This window comes from Schistocerca nitens, chromosome 2 (assembly GCF_023898315.1).
Source record: "Schistocerca nitens isolate TAMUIC-IGC-003100 chromosome 2, iqSchNite1.1, whole genome shotgun sequence".
In the NCBI taxonomy this organism is placed as follows: domain Eukaryota; kingdom Metazoa; phylum Arthropoda; class Insecta; order Orthoptera; family Acrididae; genus Schistocerca; species Schistocerca nitens.
This window is the reverse complement of record NC_064615.1, coordinates 1,099,165,795-1,099,183,577: the sequence shown is the minus strand read 5'-3', so window position 1 is coordinate 1,099,183,577 and position 17,783 is coordinate 1,099,165,795. Positions and strand designations below refer to the sequence as shown.

General features: G+C 38.3%; 1 protein-coding gene across 3 annotated transcripts in view; it reads left to right on the top strand.

Moving 5' to 3' along the window:
* The window catches only part of LOC126237490 (elongation factor G, mitochondrial), an 89,791-nt gene extending 75,874 nt beyond the window's left edge, over positions 1 to 13,917 (top strand). For 2 of the 3 annotated variants that reach the window (XM_049947638.1, XM_049947639.1), the window contains one exon: positions 13,290 to 13,917. In XM_049947638.1, the coding sequence (XP_049803595.1) occupies positions 13,290 to 13,472 (183 nt within the window). In that variant the 3' untranslated portion in view covers positions 13,473 to 13,917. The remainder of the gene's footprint in view (positions 1 to 13,289) is intronic. The other variant, XM_049947640.1, reaches the window with a different exon arrangement.
* Positions 13,918 to 17,783: the final 3,866 nt, after the last annotated feature.

Below are 17,783 nucleotides of genomic sequence, written 5' to 3'. Positions count from 1 at the left end.
TGGTATAAGGTACCTTCTCCCACTCACCATATGGTGGCTTGCAGTGTATGTAAGTAGATGTAGTTATTGAACTAACAAGTGAGGCCAAGAAAATGCTGCATTATAATATCTGCTTGGAGCCCATGTACTTACTTATTTACTTACTTATACTGGCCACACAAACTGCAGCTGGTCCTTGGCCTCACTCAGTCCAGCCTTTCACACATTCCTGTCATCTGCATCTTCCTCTCCCAGACCCATTATGTGCATGTCTCCCATGGCATTATCCTTCCATCTCATTCTCAGCCGTCCCAGTGTTCTCTTTCCTTCAGCTTCTCCATCCATTACAGCCTTTATTATTGTGTTCTCCCCTCTCCTCCTCACATGTCCATACCGTCTTAGTCTGTTAATTTTCACACTCGTTACGATGTCAGGCAGTGCGTATAATTATCTGAGTTCTCTGTTTTTCCTTATTCTCCACTGTTCATTTTCTTTCGCTGGTCCATATATTTTTCTCAGTATTTTATTTTCAAAAGTGATAGTTTTTTCTCCGTTTTCTTTGTCAGGGTCCATGTCTCTCTTGATGATTGTCTGATATATTTTTGCCTGCCTAGATAGTGACTTAAATCTTATGATGTGCATAGCTCCTAGACATCTTCCCCCAGCTTGAATTCTTGTTACTATTTCTTATTGTATAAGGTTTTGTTGGTTGATATTGACACAGAGGTACGTGAATGTGTCTGTCTTCTGTATTGATAGATTTCCGATTTTTAGATGGTTTGACCCTAAATGCGCTCTTCTTCCTAATACCATGAACTTTGTTTTACTTTCATTTATAGTTAGACCTACTTTCTTAGCGTATTCCTTTAGCACAGTTCCCATTTTCTCCAGTTCTTCCATGTTCTTTCCTATCAGCGTAATATCAGCCGGAAAAGCCGGGACATTTATCTTTTTTCCTATGGGGACTCCTGCACTTTCACATGTTGCTCTTCTCAGGATGTTTTTGAGGACCAAATTGAACAGGATTGGTGATATATCATCACGCTGTCTCACTCCTGTTTTTACTTCAAATGCTTCTGAGAACTCCCCCTGTACTTTCACTCTACGCTTTGATTCCATCACACACATTTTAGTTAGCTTTATCAGCTTGTCAGGTATCCCATACTCTGCCATTATCCCCCACATTTCCTCTCTTACGAGGTGCATTCAAGTTCTAAGGCCTCCGATTTTTTTTCTCCGGACTGGAAAGAGATAGAAACATGCACATTGTTTTAAAATGAGGCCGCGTTCATTGTTAATACGTCCCAGAGATGGCAGCACCGTACGGCAGATGGAATTTTACCGCCAGCGGCGAGAATGAGAACTGTTTTAAATACTTAAAATGGCGACGTTTTCCTTACTTGAACAGCGTGCAATCATTCGTTTTCTGAATTTGCGTGGTGTGAAACCAATTGAAATTCATCGACAGTTGAAGGAGACATGTGGTGATGGAGTTATGGATGTGTCGAAAGTGCGTTCGTGGGTGCGACAGTTTAATGAAGGCAGAACATCGTGTGACAACAAACCGAAACAACCTGGCTCGCACAAGCCGGTCTGACGACATGATCGAGAAAGTGGAGAGAATTGTTTTAGGGGATCGCCGAATGACTGTTGAACAGATCGCCTCCAGAGTTGGCATTTCTGTGGGTTCTGTGCACACAATCCTGCATGACGACCTGAAAATGCGAAAAGTGTCATCCAGGTGGGTGCCACGAATGCTGACGGACGACCACATGGCTGCCCGTGTGGCATGTTGCCAAACAATGTTGACGCGCAACGACAGTATGAATGGGACTTTCTTTTCGTCGGTTGTGACAATGGATGAGACGTGGATGCCATTTTTCAATCCAGAAACAAAGCGCCAGTCAGCTCAATGGAAGCACACAGATTCACCGCCACCAAAAAAATTTCGGGTAACCGCCAGTGCTGAAAAAATGGTGTCCATGTTCTGGGACAGCGAGGGCGTAATCCTTACCCATTGCGTTCCAAAGGGCACTACGGTAACAGGTGCATCCTACGAAAATATTTTGAAGAACAAATTCCTTCCTGCACTGCAACAAAAATGTCTGGGAAGGGCTGCGCGTGTGCTGTTGCACCAAGACAACGCACCTGCACATCGAGCTAACGTTACGCAACAGTTTCTTCATGATAAAAACTTTGAAGTGATTTCTCATGCTCCCTACTACCTGACCTGGCTCCTAGTGACTTTTGGCTTTTTCCAACAATGAAAGACACTCTCCGTGGCCGCACATTCACCAGCCGTGCTGTGCCATGGAATCATGGCGTCAGAGTTGTGAAAAATGTGTACGTCTGCAGGGCGATTACGTCGAGAAGTAACGCCAGTTTCATCGATTTCGGGTGAGTAGTTAATCAGAAAAAAAAATCGGAGGCCTTAGAACTTGAATGCACCTCGTACTATGCTGCCATGTGCTTTGTTGAAATCTATAAACAGATGAAACGTATCATGATTGTGCTCCCAGTTCTTATCTAATATTTGTCTTAGTGTGAATATTTGGCCGATTCTTGATTTACCTTTTCTGAACCCTGCTGTGTCTAATATTTCCCCAATGTATGGGTTGAGCCTGTTCAGTATAATTCTTGATATTACTTTATAGCATGTGCATAGGAGAAATATCCCTCTGTAGTTCTGTGTCAGAATTTTGTCTCCTTTCTTGTATATGGGACACACAGCAGCAGTTTTCCATTCCTCCAGCATTATTTCTTTTCTCCAACCTCTTTTATTAGTCGAAGAACCAACTCTGATGGAGGTGAAGGTGGCAATAAAAAGACCAAAAAATGAGAAGGCCCCTGGAATAGAAATATCAGCAGAGCTCATCAAAAAAGGAGGAGAGAAGATACATGAATGGTTAGCTGAACTGATAAAAGAGGAGCCCATGTACCTTGTCAAAATGCCAGATTTCATGCTCTATTACTGTGTCCTATTCATTAGTGTGCTGATCCTCTGCTGCTGTGCCCTCCTCACAATCTCTGCTGTAGATTGTGGAAACGATGTGCTCAGCTGCTGTTTCTTGTCCCCTTTCATGCTGGTTTAGCCTCCTTTAAATATTCATTGTGCTTGAGTTGTAGCCAGTGAAAAGTGGCAAAAGAATTATCTAAATAGTAGTATGGTTTGGCGATTGGTTTGTGGTCTATTCTTCCATGCTATCTGCAATTTGCAGTGTATGCTGTGCAAATGGCCACCTCTCAGTTTTGATTACTCTGTAACTTCAGAGGATCATGATGGAGTATTGCATGGTGAGTGTTGCACGAGAATTATCATGAAGCTAATTTTAAGTTGTGTAGGAACATTTTTGCACAAAAGTCAAGTGTTATCATGTGAGACGTTTTCAAGAAAAAGTACTGACTTAGTAACAGATACCAGAATGCTTCTGAAATATTGCTGTAATGATACATTCAGTTCCCTTGAACTGTTTTTATAATATGTATGCATCATTTTAACTTCATTCAGTTGAGAACATTTGACTCAAAAATTTTCTTTTTATGATCATAGCAATTCTCCCCACACAATAATCAAAATGCATGTTGTATTTCTATTCTAAAGTATATACAGTAACACTGTTACATGTTACAGGTGATTTTCCAACACCCTCTCCTTGTCACTTGTACATTTGCTGAGTATTTATATTTTGATGAAGGTCGAAGATAATAAAAAATCATCAAATTATGATGATGTTTTTCTGCAGACTGCAATGGAAAATGGGAATGATTTTCCAAAATGCGCCATTATTATCCTCAGCTACTTAATATCAACTGCTAGATAAAGAACACCTCTATATTTATCCATACATTACAGTCTTCATCAACTCACATCTATGTCATTCCTTCATGTTTTTTTAATGTCAACTGCCTACCTTCCATTGGGTAATCTTCTCAGTCTTTTCTTGTCTCTTGGAGTCCAGCAAAGAACTTCCTTGGTCCATCAATCATACATTTGTTTGGTAACATGTACCACAAACTTCCACTCTACTTTGATCATTCGTCCTTTTTCCTGTTTTCTGTCTCTTCTAGTAATTCCAAGTGTGCATCTCTCCATTGCTCATGTAGCAACCCTTAGTTCTGGAATTATTTTCTTGTTAAAAGTTTGTATTTCACTACCAAAAATCAAAAGTAGTATTATTTCAACAAATGTTGGTGCTATTGTCATCAGGAGTAAAAGTACTGACTGCCAAGGTTAGCAAAATGTTCCACTTATGCAGGGGAAACAATAGCATCCTGAAACTACCAGAGGAGGGTCAGAATGATGTGTGTGGGAAGGCATGGAGCTGATTTGCTGTGGAACCAAATTACGTCTGGAGAAGACGAAGGTCTTGGCCTGTGTGTCTTCATATTGGAATTCCTTTATAACAGAGACAGCTGAGATCCACTTAAATTGCTGTAATATTAACTGACACAACGTACGGGGGCATGAGGAGTGGTTTTGGACACAGAGAAAAATCGTAGGTGGAGATGTGACACATATAGGCAGGTGAGAGCAGCAGTTTCAGTGTGGTGCCAGACCCTTGCTCTACCTGACTTCATTCATATCTGGGACTGATTGAAGCTGCCAGAAGCTTTCCAGCTGACACACGTCACTTCAGACTTCCTCCAAAAGTTTGTAGGCACTGCTTCCTCACCTATATAAGTGGAACACTGTGGCAATCCCAGCAATTTGTGCTAGATGTTGGCATGAAACAGCTGTCTAAAATTTATTTTAATGATGCTGCTTGCAAACTGAGAAGGTTTTAGTCATCATATCAGGAGTTTAGTTTCTAAAATCCTATTTCGTTTAGCAAAAGCACTCCAGGTCATTTTAATTCTTTTATTTACTTATTTTCCTCTACAACCCACCGTTTTCTTCAACTGCTCTAAATCTAGAAATTCATCAATTGATTGTATGACTTCATTATTAATTTCAGCTATTTTCTTTTTGATGTGTTTCTTGAATGCTCTAGTCTCTTTATAATTGTGTTTCAGAACTCTCTTCAGATTTGATCTAAGTTCTTCCAATTACTGTTGATCTTTAAGTACTCAGTGTCACTAGCATAATGAAGGTAGTTCATATATGTTTATTAATCTGTATTCCTTCTTCATGCTCTCTGTTTAGAAATCTGAAAACCATACTAGTGTCCAAAATTAAAGCAATAAATAGAAATTCTGCAAGGCCGCATTTCTTTTACCACGAAACAGTATAAACAGGTAGTAGTAAAGTAGAATCAATGTAAAGAATACAGAAAGTAAACATAGCGGTATATAAAAATGTTCTTCATTTTTTACCAACTTAACGGATGTGCACAAACTTTCCAACAACTGCTTAATGTGCTTAATATGGGATGGGACCATCTCTGGCAACGATACAGACCTGACAACGACTGGGCGTGCTGCGAATGTAGTAGTAGCGTTCATCTGTAGATCTCTTTTTACAAGGATATAGAACACGCCAAAATATTTACAAGTTTATACAAATTTAAAATAAGTTAATTCATATACACACGTTTACAGACTTCTAGTTAGAGTCGGAACATTAGATTTACTCCTGGTATACGATACTTTTTTTACAAATAACTTATTAAATACTGTAATGCCACACTGTTCACTCCTATCTCACTATCAGTCAATGCACACACTATACATACATTGTTTCATAACACTCCACACGCACGCACACACGATGGCTCTGGGCCATTTTCTGTACCGCAACTTCCCATTTGCTATCCTGAAAAACTGAGTCAATATCCCTCCATAATGATATATCTAAAAACAAAGATGATGTGACTTACCGAACGAAAGTGCTGGCAGGTCGATAGACACACAAACACACACACACACAAAATTCAAGCTTTCACAACAAACTGTTGCCTCATCAGGAAAGAGGGGAAGGAGAGGGAAAGACGAATGGATGTGGGTTTTAAGGGAGAGGGTAAGGAGTCATTCCAATCCCGGGAGCGGAAAGACTTACCTTAGACAACAGAATTCTTTTTATTATCATTAATCTATACATGTGCATAGGGATTTACAGGCACCACGGAAGAACGGCATCCCCCTAAGGTAAGTCTTTCCGCTCCCGGGATTGGAATGACTCCTTACCCTCTCCCTTAAAACCCACATCCTTTCGTCTTTCCCTCTCCTTCCCCTCTTTCCTGATGAGGCAACAGTTTGTTGCGAAAGCTTGAATTCTGTGTGTGTGTTTGTGTTTGTTTGTGTGTCTATTGACCTGCCAGCGCTTTCGTTCGGTAAGTCACATCATCTTTGTTTTTAGATATATTTTTCCCACGTGGAATGTTTCCCTCTATTATATTGATATCAGTAATTTGATCCCTCCATAATGAGTGAGATGTTGTGCTCAGAAAGAGGAAGAGGTGTTAGTATTGTGCTATGCATAGGTTGTGGGGAGAGTGTCTTTAGAAACGAAAAAAGAAGGAAAAAAACATATAGTGAAGGTGTTATGTGGAATGTTGGATGTTTTATAATCATTGTTATTATTGTCATTATTATTATTATTATTATTATTATTATTATTATTATTTATTTGTATAACTTTTTTATGTAACCCCTACTCTGTTTTCCCTAAGTAATTTTTCAGTGTATAAAATGTATTGCATAACAGGTACTTTTTAGCTGCCTTTTTAAATAAGTGTATTTTTGCAATTTCTTTAATCTCTTTTGGTAATTTATTGTACAATTTTATTCCTTAGTAGAAAATGCTGTTTTGAATTTTATGTTTATTTTTTCTTGGTAAATGTAAGTTGAGTCTGTCTCTTGTTTCAAGGTCATAGACAGAGCTGTTTGTGCAATAATTACCAATGTTATTTTTGATGTGTAAAACTGACTGGTAAATGTATTCCCATGGAGCAGTTAAAATCCCCAGTGTTTTGAACAGATCTTTACAATGAACTCGACTAGTATTTTGGTTATTATTCTTATGGCTCTTTTCTGGAGTTTGAAAATTGTGTTCATATCTTGTGCATTTGTTCCCCAAAAAAGAATGCCATAGCTAAGAATTGAGTGTACATATGAATAATATGTAACTAAAAGACACTGCATGTTACCTGCTGATGATAGGATTCTAAGGGCATAACGTGCTGATGACATTCTGTTTGCAAGTATCTTTGTATGTTCACACCACTTCAACTGAGAATCAATATTCACTCCTAGAAATTTTTCATTTGTTACGCAGTCTATAGAAGTGGCATCTACATTTAATTTAACATTGTCATTTTTCCTCTTCAAATTGAAATTCATGGCATTAGTTTTCTTTATGTTCAATGTCACTTTATTACTTATTGACCAATCATAAACTTCCTTGAGAGTTTCACTTGCTTCCTCCGCAAGGAGTTCTCTTGTTTCCTCAGTGACTATAATATTGCTGTCATCAGCGAAGAGAATTTTTTCACCATGAGTAACACTACTGGAAAAGTCATTGATGTATACCAAGAATAGTATTGGTCCTAATATGCTACCTTGCGGAACCCCTATATTAATGTATTTTGGTTCTGATAAGTGTTTTACTAAATGTTTAGATCTATTTGAAGTATGTGTTATCTCTACTCTTTGTACCCTGTCTGCTATGTATGATTGAAACCAGTCATTAGCTACCCCTCTTATTCCTAATGCTTCTAATTTAACAGAATCTTGTGGTCGACTGTATCAAATGAATTAGAAAGATCCAAAAATATGTCTGTGACACACACATCTTTATCAAGAACATCACGTACAACTTTTGTGAATTCTACTAGCTTCTATTATTTTTGAGAATGCTGGGGCAGCAGGGAAATGGGCCAGTAATTTTCTGTCTTCTGCATTACCTTTCTTAAGCAAAGGTACAACTCTTGCCTGTTTTAACTGCTCTGTAAATGTCCCTGATGTGAAGGATTCATTTATTATATTTGCTAAGGGGCCTTGTATAATCCCTATGCATTGTTTCAGTACACACATTGGTACTTCATCTAAGCCTACTGACTTTTTATTTTTTGAATAGTTTTATTGACTTCATTCTCTGTCGTTGGAAGTAACATCATTGTATTTAGTGCACATTATTTACAGGTGTTATATTTGTTTCGGGAATTTTTGCTGTAACTTCTCTGCAATACCTGAAAAATGCTTGTTTACATAGTTTGCTAAGTGTGTGGATCATTTATTACCTTATCCCCCTCCCTTAGCAGTATGTTATTCTGCCTTTGTTTGCCTCTCCCCGTTTCCTTTTTTATAACATCCCAGACTGCTTTCCTTTTATTTTCTGCATTATATATTATTTTGTCATTAAATGACTTTTTTGCAGCAATTAGCACCTTCCTTAATAGATCTTTTTGTACCTATGATAGAAATTTAAAAATTCTAGATCATGGCGAATCTTTTAATGGAACTTAGGTGTTTAAGTGTTAGGGAGGACTTCTTAATACCTGCTGTTATCCATTTGTTTTTGTGAGATATTGATACAGGCATGCATACTTTTGGAAATGCCCTTTCAAAGTTCAATTTAAAAAATGTGAAGAATTTAGAGAATTTCATATTCACATTAGTTTCCTTATACACTTCATCCCAGCTTTGTTTTTCTAGTTCTTTTGAAAAATCTTTTATTTTGATTTCTGATTGATGTCGTTTGTAGGCTTGTAGTTTAAGGAATGATTCGATGCCTGATTTTACTGTTATTTGACAAAGATGGTCCGATAGTCCGAGATCTTTCACAGCTACATCACTTTTTCCCTGTCCATATTTGTGGCCACATGGTCAATTACTTATGCAGTCGTTGCACTGTTGACCAATAGGGACATGCTAAAACTTTGAACAATGTTTATGAAGGTGCTGCTGGATTCATTTATGATATTAGTGTTGATGTTAATGTCCCCACAAAGAATTATGTTGACCTTTTGCACTTCAGACTTTATCTAGAACTTCTGTTAATTTTTTTGAAAAAAAAAAAGTGCCCACACTACCACTGGGAGATCTATACACACACAAAATGATTAATTTCTTGGTGATATCAAGCCCTGTTAATTCAATAGCTGATATTTCAATGTGTTTGTCTTCACTTACTGTACTGAGGTCATGTCTTTATTTGAACTGTGTTCCTTTTTTGATATAAATGCATGTTCCTCCACCCCTTGAAGTAGTTCTGCTGGAAGAGTTTGCCCTTTCATACAATGATAATACTACATGTTGGATTTCTTTGTCTCTACACCATTGCTCAGTAATACAAACTACTGTGCAGTTCAAAGATTGGAGCTCAATTTCTAATAGTTGTATTTTATTGTTATGTCATACATCTGAAAGCAATAACAACCATTCCTCCTGCAAAGCTGCTCACAAGTCTGAGAGTGGTTGGTGGATGCTGACGTGATGCAGCACATCTCCCTTGTGCATCTCAAGACATGCTCTTATGGGATTCAAATTGAGAGAGCAAGCAAACCATGCCATGCGTACAATATCTTCTCTATTTCCAAGAGAACCAGTTAAGCTTTGCTGATTCACCCCTAAGAGTGCTCAACATAATCCCTGCCCACACAATTTGGGATCATCCTCGATATCGGTCTCTTTCCACAATATTTGGATCTCAAAATTGTGTTCCACGTTCCCTCCAGATGCGAATCACCGAGAATCACTCTCCAGCCCAAATTGGGACTTATCTGTGAAAAGAACATTGGCACACTGTTCGATCATCCAGGTGGCATGTTAATGACTCCACTTTGATGTTCCCTTTTGTGAAGACGCATCAGATGTATGCGCATACAGCAGGTCTCCAACAATAAAGGCTACTCTGCTGAAGCCTTCTGTACACAGTTTGCCTCAATATAACATGTACAATGGATGCTGCAAGGTCAGATGCCAGTTGCCATGAAGTACTAGGCAGTACTGTCATGCCCTTAGAGCCAAATAACGGTCCCCTCATTCTGATGTCACATGTGGTCAGCCCTTTACTGGTCTTTGAGGTACAATTTTTGGTCTCTATAAGTTGTCGCCACATCCGAGAAACAACAGAACGATTCACATTAAGTCACTAGCTCACATCATTTTGCGACTGTCTTGCTTTCAGTCTGCCTGTGGCCCTCCACCGTAGAGAGTCTGGTTGGTGTCTTTTCTGTGCCATACTGCACCATCTGTAACTGTGTAAGCAGTGATTGTGGGTGTGAGACTACCTGGCACAGACTACCCTATTTGATAGGTGCCTGGGGGTGCTATCTTCCGCACAGAACACGATCGTACAGAAATGTTTTAACAGTTTGTATGATTATATCATGAATTAGACACAGGACGGGGAAATAGCGGTTTGTTGCTTTAATTTTGGGTACCAATGTACTTCTAAAGTTTTTAAGAATATTTGAAGGCCTATACAACCTCTTTCTTTGTCTTCTCCTTCAGTTCTGAAATTTCTGCTACTGTGATAAAGTGTGATGGAAGATCTAGCATTGACGTGTGCATTCTTGAGCATATTACGGTAACATAAATTGAAACAAACCCATCTGTGCAGCCAAGGTTCCAAATGCGCATATGTGCCGAAGTAGGTGGTTTGAATCCTGGTGGTGGAAGGAATTTTCATTGCTAATATTTGGCTAGCAAGAGGAAGAGAGGTGATGACATGCAATTACTGATCACCAAAATTTACATCAATGTTTAGTTCCAAATTTTTTCGCTGTGATGCTAAGTGTGAGGGCATATTACACTGCTGATGATCTGTCCAGTGGGTGGGAGCATTAAGCCCATCAGCCACTGTATTGCTATTTGAAAGGCGTAGCAATAGCAGTAATTTAGTTGTCCATAGATCATTTGTCAGCTTCATAAAAGGAAAAACATGTATACCAGTGTATGTGTATACTGGTTGACTGTGGTGTTGTAGAAGAAACCATCTCAAAATTTGTCTGAAATTACAGATTTTCTTCAGACGATATTCTAGATGTCATGGATCAAGGAAATCTGGTGGTAGCAGTATTTCTTGACTTTCAAGAAGCATTTGACTCAGTACAACACCAACGTTTATTTATAAGGGTATGATCATATGGGGCATCAAACATAATTCATGATAAGATTGAGGATTTCTCTGTAGTGAAAGTGCAACTGGTTTATCTTCATGTGTGTCCCAGGGAAGTGTTGAGGTCCTTGTTGTTCATTTTGTCCATTAATACATGGCAGACAATAACAATTGTATGCTCAGATTTTCATGGATGACATAGTTATCTATAATGAAGAACTTTGTAAAAAACGATGCACAAATATACAATAAGACCTTAATAAGATTTCAAAGTCATGTGAGATTGGCAACTTGTTTTAAATGTTTTGTTGATGTAAAATAACGTACTTCACAAAAGCAGAAGGGTAGTATTTTATGGTGATAATATCAGTGAGTCATAGTTGGCATCCTTTAATTCCTACAAATACCTGGGAGTAACCAACAATTTATAAAGATAAGAAATAGAACAATCACATAGCCTCACTCTTAGGTAAGGCAGGTGACAGACTTCAGTTCATTGGCAGAATATTGGGCAAAGTCATTCTACAAAACAGATTAGTTACAACTGCCTCCCATCTTAAGAATACTGCTCAAGTGCGAAGGATCCGTGCCAAATAGGACTAACAAGTTATACTGAATGTATACAAAAAAAAGGGTTTAGTACTTTGGCCAAACTCAGCAACTGTAAGTACATTTGTTGAAAAAAATCAACAACCAGTTGCACAAAAGAAATTTTATTTCTTTACTGGTGTTGGACACCAAGTGCCCTGAATGAGATTTTCACTCTGCAGCGGAGTGTGCGCTGATATGAAACTTCGTGGCAGATTAAAACTGTGCGCCCGACCGAGACTCGAACTCAGGACCTTTGCCTTTCACGGGCAAGTGCTCTACCAGCCGGTCAGGCACTCAGTTTTAATCTGCCAGAAAGTTTCATATCAGCGCACACTCCGCTGCAGAGTGAAAATCTCATTCTGGAAACATCCCCCAGGCTGTGGCTAAGCCATGTCTCTGCTGTATCCTTTCTTTCAGGAGTGCTAGTTCTGCAAGGTTCACAGGAGAGCTTCTGTAAAGTTTGGAAGGTAGGAGACGAGATACTGGCAGAAGTAGGGCTGTGAGGACCGGGCGTGAGTCATGCTTCGGCAGCTCAGATGGTAGAGCACTTGCCCGCGAAAGGCAAGGTCCAGAGTTCGAGTCTCGGTCGGGCACACAGTTTTAGCCAGGAAGTTTCACCTAGTGCCCTTCTTGAAGAAGCTTATAATTATTGCATTATTAGCTAGCATAAGAAATAAGCAGGTTTATGCAGCATAGTACTTCAGCCTTCTCTGTAGAACGTCTTGCTCACTGTGTTGCTATCTGTCTTAAAATTGTGTTTGACTTACGATGTACTGTCCAACAGTGTTATTCAGCTCCTTTAATTCCAATAGGTGAAAAAGACCAGTTGTAATACCAGTTTATCTGCAGGGTGGAAACCTTCCGCAGAAAATTTCACTATTCTGAAAACTGAAAAACAGTCACTTATTTCCCGTGACCAAATTAAGTATCTTCCATTTGAGAAACAACACTAGTATTTTTGACACTGCACTGATTCCACTACAAAGAATACCCATGGCTTGATTCCCAAAAAAGAAAGAAGAGTGTCACAAATGGTCACAGGTTTGTTTGATTCATGGGAGGGCATCATGGAAACACTGAAAAATTTGAATTGGCAGACACTTGAAAATATATGCTAATTATTCCATGAAAACCTATGTACAAAGTTTCAGGAAACAGTATTAATTGAAGAATCTAGTGATAATTATGCTGAATGACAACTGTGTCTGTATTACGTTACAAACTTTGGTTTGACCTTTGAAGCCAGTCTCTCTGATACGGAAAAGTATTAAATAAAAATGATTGGTGGGAAGCATTTTTTATGATAAAAACATAAAATTTTCAAAATAATGGTAGGTATCAGATTGGCAGTTTATTAACCAAGGGATAAACTAATAAAAAAGAATGTGACAGATACAGTTACAAAAGCACTGCTAATGGCTAATAAGGTCCGTCTGTGTTAACATAGTCACCAGTCTTAATAAAAATAACAATCCAGCCATTGTGTTTATGTGGAATGAAAAAGAAGTCCAAAGCACATCATCTCCTTTTGACTCACACTTTTTATTTATTTTTCCTGTTTTATTTTGTAGATTTGTTACATTTTTTACAGGACTCCCTGTCTTTCAGATATGCTGTAGTGTTTGAAATGAATTCAAGGACCAGTTTTAATATACTGTATAATTGAAATTTTTAATACTCTGTTGAGTATATCATTATTATGTTTATATTATGATTTCAGGTACCTCTCAATGAAATGTTTGGTTATGCCTCTGAGCTGCGTTCCTCCACACAGGGGAAGGGGGAATTTGCCATGGATTACAGTCGCTACTCACCATGCCTACCCGATGTTCAAGAACAGCTAATGCAAGAATATCAAGAAAGCATTGGAAATGTACCTCAGCAGAAGAAAAGGAAAAATTAAATAAAGTCTTTAGATAATTTGATCTAAGCAAATTATATTTAGTTATCAGTAAGGGGGAAAAACTGTGGAATCAATATCCTTTCCACTTTTCGTTCCATTTTACTACTGTCTCTCTGAGTTTCTGTGTAATGACTCAGTGTTTTCTCCTCAATCAGATGTGATATTTTGAATGTCTGATTACTAGACATTATTCAGTGGTCTGAAGACATGGATACATTCTGTGAGATTATTTGTTGAAGAGATGTGGCTAGAGAACTTTTTCCACAAAACTGTGATTTGAAGAATAGGTTACCTATTTATGCTGAATGACAATTGTGTTTGTATTATGTTACAAACTTTGGATTGACTTTAGAAGTCATTCTCTCCAATCTGGAAATGTAAGTTATTTGTATCAAGATGAGATGTAAATATTGTATATAGCAGTCAATAAAAGTATGAGACATTTGATGTTGTTGTTGTTGTTCATAGTTAAGAAACTGTGTTTGACTTTCAATTCTGTGTTACTACAGTTGACATATTTCTCAGTTTTTCAAAGATTTTAAACTGTTAACTTCACCTTCCATAAGATGAATACCTTTCACTGGTAACAACAGAGTATATCATGACCTGTTTATAATAAATACAGAATTGCAAGGACTATTTGAATATGCAATGTAATGCCTGTCACCGTGTATAATTCTGTGTGGCCCAGCCTCATAATAATATTACAGTACATACATTTTGTTTCGTAATTATTACAGACAGAATTTGTAAAACTTCCTTTCCCTATACACAATTAAAACATTGGATATTGTATAATTCTCTTCCTCCAGCAAAGACTGACTATTTGATGTTTTAATAATAAAAAGCATTCCACCGTTCACCATCATGCTGCCAAACAGCAATCCAAGTATGACATGCATTCCAGCTCACAGCTTCAAATTACCAATGTTTTACTGCTGCATTCTCTAATGCCACACAGGCTCTCCCCAGTTGCTAAGGGACTAGTATCCATGGGAAAAAGGATAGGGTGTAAAATGATTTAAACCCTTTTTTATTTAGGAGAATGGTGTATACAGGGTGAAAATGAAAGATATTAACAGTTAAAAAATCTGGAAATCAATGGTATCTGTGCTAAAGGCAATGCACCAGCTTGCACAGTACACTCAAGTGGACTACACGTTATTCCCACGATGGCAGAGCCCTCGACACACACTCTGTTATCTACATTACTGGTCCCCATTTCCACAATCGCACAGTAATGCAAAGTAAACTGTTTCCAACAAATTTTACTGAGACAGGCATATCTGTATGAATGCATAACCCTAGGGTGGGGAGAATGTGCCATGGATGCATGAATAAAGTACAGTTTAAATATAGTTCACTTTTTCATCCTCACCTTTTCAAATGTGTGCTTTACATTATTATTTTTATGCAGGTTGTTCAAAAGTAAAAGTACAAAAAACACTGAGTATAACTGAAGTCTTTATTCAGAAGTAATCACCAGAGGCTCAAGCGTAACTATCCCAGTGTTTCGCGAGCTATAGGATTCCCTGTTCCCGGGATTCCTGTGGCTGTGACAGAAGCCAGTCCTCCACTATGTCCTTCTGTTTGTCATCCGAGATGAAGTCCTTCCCTTTGAGATGCTCTTTTTGATGACCAAACCCATGGAAGTCACACGGCAACATGTCCAGGCTGTGTGCCAGATGTTGAAGCTGTTCCCACTAGAACTTGGCCATTACACTCTGTGTGACCTTCCAGATATGTGGACAGGCATTATTGAGCAGAATCACTCCCAAGCTGTTTGCTCTCAATAGATCTGCATGGGTTGTCGGGTGTCTCACAGTAAGTTTCACTATTAATGATATTTCTGTGCTCGAGGAATTCGATCAGACTTCTGACATCAGAAAAAGGCGGTGAGCATCACATTGCCTGCTGAGGCCAAAGTTCAAAATTTTTAGGGGGAGGTGGTGACGCATGCCATGTTGCCTAGGTGTCTCACAATGTTATTCCATAGCGGCATATGCAGATTTAGTCGATCTGGTTTTTATGACATTTCATACTTTTTCATCTGAACACTCCATATAGATCTGAAGATGACTTACGCCATGTCAAAGCTACTTAAAAAATAATGAGTATTTTTCTTTATACTAACAGTGGTAACAGTTTCCCAAAAGTGTAATATCTTAAGTAATCATGTACATAGATCACCTGTGGAGCAACATGTGAGAATAACCCCAATATCAACACCAGGTAGGTCACTTATCAAACCATCAATATTGAGCAAGGTATTTCTGGTACTGCTGTCATTCCCTCCAACCCCACGCTGCCCTGCCCTCTTGTTCCACTTGTGAATGGGAAGAACAACTGTCAGAAAGTATCCATATGAGCTCATAATTTCTCATGGGAGAAAGTAATCCCAGATGTGTGAAAAATAATGTATATAGTCTCTGAAGAACAATATTTGTTTAACTAAATTGCATTGACAAAATTACAAAACAGAATGGGTGGCCAGTGCTTACCTTCAGCAGATAAAACTCTTAGTGCTACCAATAACCACAAACTAAAGTACAAAACATTATCCTAGCTTGGAATTATTCGTTCCTAACTCAGGTAAGGTAGACCTCAGGAAGAGTAGGAGCCACATGTTGCAAAGATGACAACAGAAGAGTTCCTCTCATGCTGGTGTCTTGAGTGACCTGTCCCTACTTTCCCTGAGGTAGGAATGAATAGTTTCAAAAGTTACAGTAGTTTCTTGTAACTCTGTGTGTGTGTGTGTGTGTGTGTGTGTGTGCGCGTGCGTATGTGCGTGCGTGCGCGCGCGCGCGCATAAATATATCAGCAGTATTTCATCTCTTGAAAGTAAATACTGGGATGCCATTCTCTCTCTTAATTTTATAGTTTTCTCAAGTGATTTTGCATTTAATAAAACCACATAGATATGCAGTTTCTGATGTGCTGTGTACCTCAGAATGTTAAATGTTCAAAATGGACAGCTCCTGCCACAATGCATCATCAGTAACAATATAATTACCTGACCTGTGTACTCTAATAGCTCTGTCACATTCTCTCACCATCTATGGCTTCGCAATATATATTTGTTCTTTGTAGTTACTCCAAGGTAAGACTTCAGGGAGCATTAAATCAAGAGACTGAGCTAGATATCCCCACTTGTCCTGTGTATCGTGTCAGGGAATGCAAGATCAGGAATGCCTTACACTGAATTGAAATTGGAGAGATATTCCATTCTATTGGAAGTAACAATCTACACCATCAAGAAAGTCTTAAAGATCAGGAGTGATAATGTGAAACATCCTATAACAGTCAGTACAAAGAAATATGACTCAATCAGCCATGTGGAAGACACACAGCACTGATACTTCTGGTAAATTAACATGCTTCTGTTCAATGATGTATGGATTTTCATTATTTTAGTACATGTTGTTATGACAGGTTACCGTACTGTTATGTTTACTTCATGCAACAAAAAAATTAAATCTATAAACTTTTCTTTTTTCGACAGAATCACAAAATTTTATTTGCCTATTGGTATTGTTCTTGTTTGGAGCACGAAGAAGTCTCCAAATGTAAAACTCCCTTTCCTCAGTTCACAAAATTTTTCAAACACTTGCTCTCCTGATTCCAGTGTTACAATAATATTGTCTCCCGGAATTCTTTGGGAATCGCATGAAAACCTGACTCAATACAACTACATTTCTGCTGGTCATTAAACTTCTCTATCATCTGCAGCTTTACACCTTGTACTTTTCCACTGCCTTCAAACTTGTCTGGGATTCTTCCAATCTTTAACCTAGTTAGTGGAACTGTTCCAGATTCAGTGCTGTAATGTTGTGGAGCCTCACTCACAATTTCTCTTTTTCCAGTAACACTTAACTATCCACTTCCATTGTTCAAATAACTGTACATCTGCCATGATTTTTATAATTCTGCCACAAATAGTTTATATTTTATTCTGTTTCAAAAAATGGACATATTATTTTCCGACATAAATTGAATATGTATGAGGTTTAGTAACTAAGAGACTGTGTCTTAGAAATATGCACACATTATTTTGAGGCAACTCATATGTTGCATGACTGTTCTTGGAACATAAACTCTCAGTATTTAAACAATAATCCTTCCTGCTGTGCACAATTCCTATGTTATACCATTTGCCACTGGAGTCCAATGAGGTTTCTAACATTTTTGCACTCGCTCATCAAGCCCAGGACGGAATGCACGACTCATGTTAGCATCTCCATTATCTCTTCTATTAATCCTACATTTTAATGAACCAGACACACAAACACTAAACGTGAACTGGTGAAGCTT